General features: G+C 47.7%; 1 protein-coding gene across 1 annotated transcript in view; it reads right to left on the bottom strand.

Annotated features, from left to right (window-relative positions):
• Positions 1–2227, bottom strand: part of LOC103385616 (XK-related protein 7-like) — a 4717-nt gene extending 2490 nt beyond the window's left edge. Inside the window, exon 1 of the mRNA XM_008319548.3 lies at positions 2044–2227. Coding sequence (XP_008317770.2) covers positions 2044–2096 — 53 coding nt within the window. The 5' untranslated portion in view covers positions 2097–2227. The remainder of the gene's footprint in view (positions 1–2043) is intronic.
• Positions 2228–2540: the final 313 nt, after the last annotated feature.

Raw genomic sequence — 2540 nt, 5'->3', positions numbered from 1 at the left:
AGAAGAAGAAGAAGAGGAAGAAGAAGAAGAAGAAGAAGAAGAAATTAATAAAGAACCATAAATTCCCTAGTAAATGAGCATTTGTTTTTCAAAAGTAACAAACATACTTTAATTTTTTATATCTGAAATAATGGAACCATTTTTTTCTACTACAATATTTGTTCCAGTACTTTCTTTTTTTTCGGTCCTTCTGCTCTATATTTGGCAGGAAACGCAGAAAACAGTGAAAAAAAAAACGACAAGAGTTTAGGGCAGAGAGAAACACAGCTGAAAGATAAATGGTTAGAAAACCATCGGTTAGCGGCAACGCTAAGAGGGAGAGACAGAGGGAGACGGAGAGCGAGTCTCCAGGAGGAAATAAAGAATCAATATATATGTATATATATATTACCCAGGAGGCGCTCTAAAGAGGCAGGAAGAAGGAGACCACAGAGAAAAACACAGACGGAGCAGTACTCCAGATGGACTGATGGTGGAGCTCATCCTCGTCACTGCTCTGTAACGGTTCTGTAACCTGGGTGGGTCTGTGACCGTCCTCCACTCACACCCACCCTCTCAGGTCAAACCTGTCTGAGCCAATCAGAGTGTCTGACCTACAGACCCACTCCACTCAGGTGAGGACCACAGTCTGGGAGGAGGAGGAGGATGAAGATGAAGGAGGAGGAAGAGGAGGAGAACTGAGAAGATTGGATTTTTTTTTTTATAAATCCAGACTTTAATCTCATTAGCATTTAGTCAAGAAAGAGATGAAATTAATTCATCTCTTTTGAAGACTTTAAAGTAACAGCGACAGCAGACATCAGTCGGGGGGGAGTGAGGGGGAGGGGAGGGGCTGGAAGACGTCAGAGACATTTTTGTTTTAACCTCGTGGTAAATCAAAGACATCTCTGATGTATCACTTCAAAGGCGTCTGGTTTTATTAGCTAGTTTTCGAGATCCTCAGTTTCTCCGACAGCGACCACGTCTATCATGATATTCTAGCTCTGGCTAATGCGAACATGTACATGCCCCCGCCCCTTATGTTGGGAACTTTTGAACGTTCAGTTTTGAACTTTTTCAATTATTGGAGCTAATCTGATGAGAAGCTAACCTGACGTCTTGAATATGGAATTCTCGTCTTTTTTTTTTTTTCAAATTTTGAAATCTCGGAAAACATTAGATATTTAATTTAATTTCTATCACCCAGCAGATATATACTCTGGGTGTGACTAAAAAAAAATAAGGCTACCTCAGCTCCCTCCTGTTGGGCGGGTCGTGGGGGTCAACTGGGGATGGTGTTTGTTTGAGTTTCCATGTTAGTATTACTGCAGTATTTCAGATTTGTTTTTGTATTTTTTTTATATTTATATTTTTTGTCATATTTGCTACGGCGGCAATTTCTGTCACCCAGCAGATATATACTCTGGGTGTGACTAAAAAAAATAAGGCTACCTCAGGTCCCTCCTGTTGGGCGGGTCGTCGGGGTCAACTGGGGATGGTGTTTGTTTGAGTTTCCATGTTAGTATTACTGCAGTATTTCAGATTTGTTTTTGTATTTTTTTTATATTTATATTTTTTGTCATATTTGCTACAGCGGCTAACCTAGCTGCTAACATCCCTGTGCTCTGTTCTGGGTTACTGATTTTGCTCTGAGATGATGATTGACCTAAAAGCGTCAGGCCGGTGGGCGGAGTCTAATCCTTCTTTTCCAAGGCGGGGATGGGATGTCACCCAACACACACACACACACACACACATACACAGAAAGGAACGCTGGTATTTTGGACTCGGTCATTCCCTGATGAACTGCTTCTCATAAACCTGAAACATCCGGTAGATAGAGTGACGTGCACGCGCTCGCGCGCTCACGCTGACATCCTAACCTAACCCACTATTTACATCCCTAAACCAACCTGAACCCGAACCACACACAGAGACAGGTTTCATTAGGACCAGGTTCTGGTCCCGTGTGAACGACAGGTGTTGAACATGTCAGCTGTAATTCACACCATTCATTCACACGAACATACAAAGGCTGAGAACCGGCTCGTGAACGACACTCACCTCCACACCTGCGCCAGCTGAAGGATGTGGACGACGGTCTGGAAGATCCACATGACGGCTCTGCAGCAGCTGCGGGCTCCACCCGCGGAGCTCGGCCCTGGCGGCACCGCGGCCCCGCCACCGCAGCCAGCGCCCCGCTCCCCGCCGTCCTTGATGCTCGGGTCCCTCTCCTCCGCTCCGGTCGTCGTCGCCGCCGCCACCACGGCGGCAGCGGCCGTGCCGCTCTCCACGGTCTCCGAGAAATCGTAAGCGAACCATCGGAAGCTGAGCACCTGCACGACCAGGGACGGGATGATCACAAAGACCAGGGTCAGAGCAAAGCACCAGTAGTAGCTCCTTAGGTAGTAGTCCGCGGCCAGCCACAGGTCTGAGGCCCCGTCCGAGAAGAAGACCAGCAGGGCGCACAGCGTCCAGCAGAAGTCCGACAGGGAGTAGCGCTGCTCGGGCAGATGGGGCGGCGGCGGCGGCGGCGGCCGGGGGTCCGACCTCGAGGGACA

The sequence above is a fragment of the Cynoglossus semilaevis genome, chromosome 10, assembly GCF_000523025.1.
Source record: "Cynoglossus semilaevis isolate Cse_v1.0 chromosome 10, Cse_v1.0, whole genome shotgun sequence".
NCBI lineage: Eukaryota > Metazoa > Chordata > Actinopteri > Pleuronectiformes > Cynoglossidae > Cynoglossus > Cynoglossus semilaevis.
Note: the sequence above shows the minus strand (reverse complement) of the source record. Positions and strands in the feature narration are given on the sequence as shown.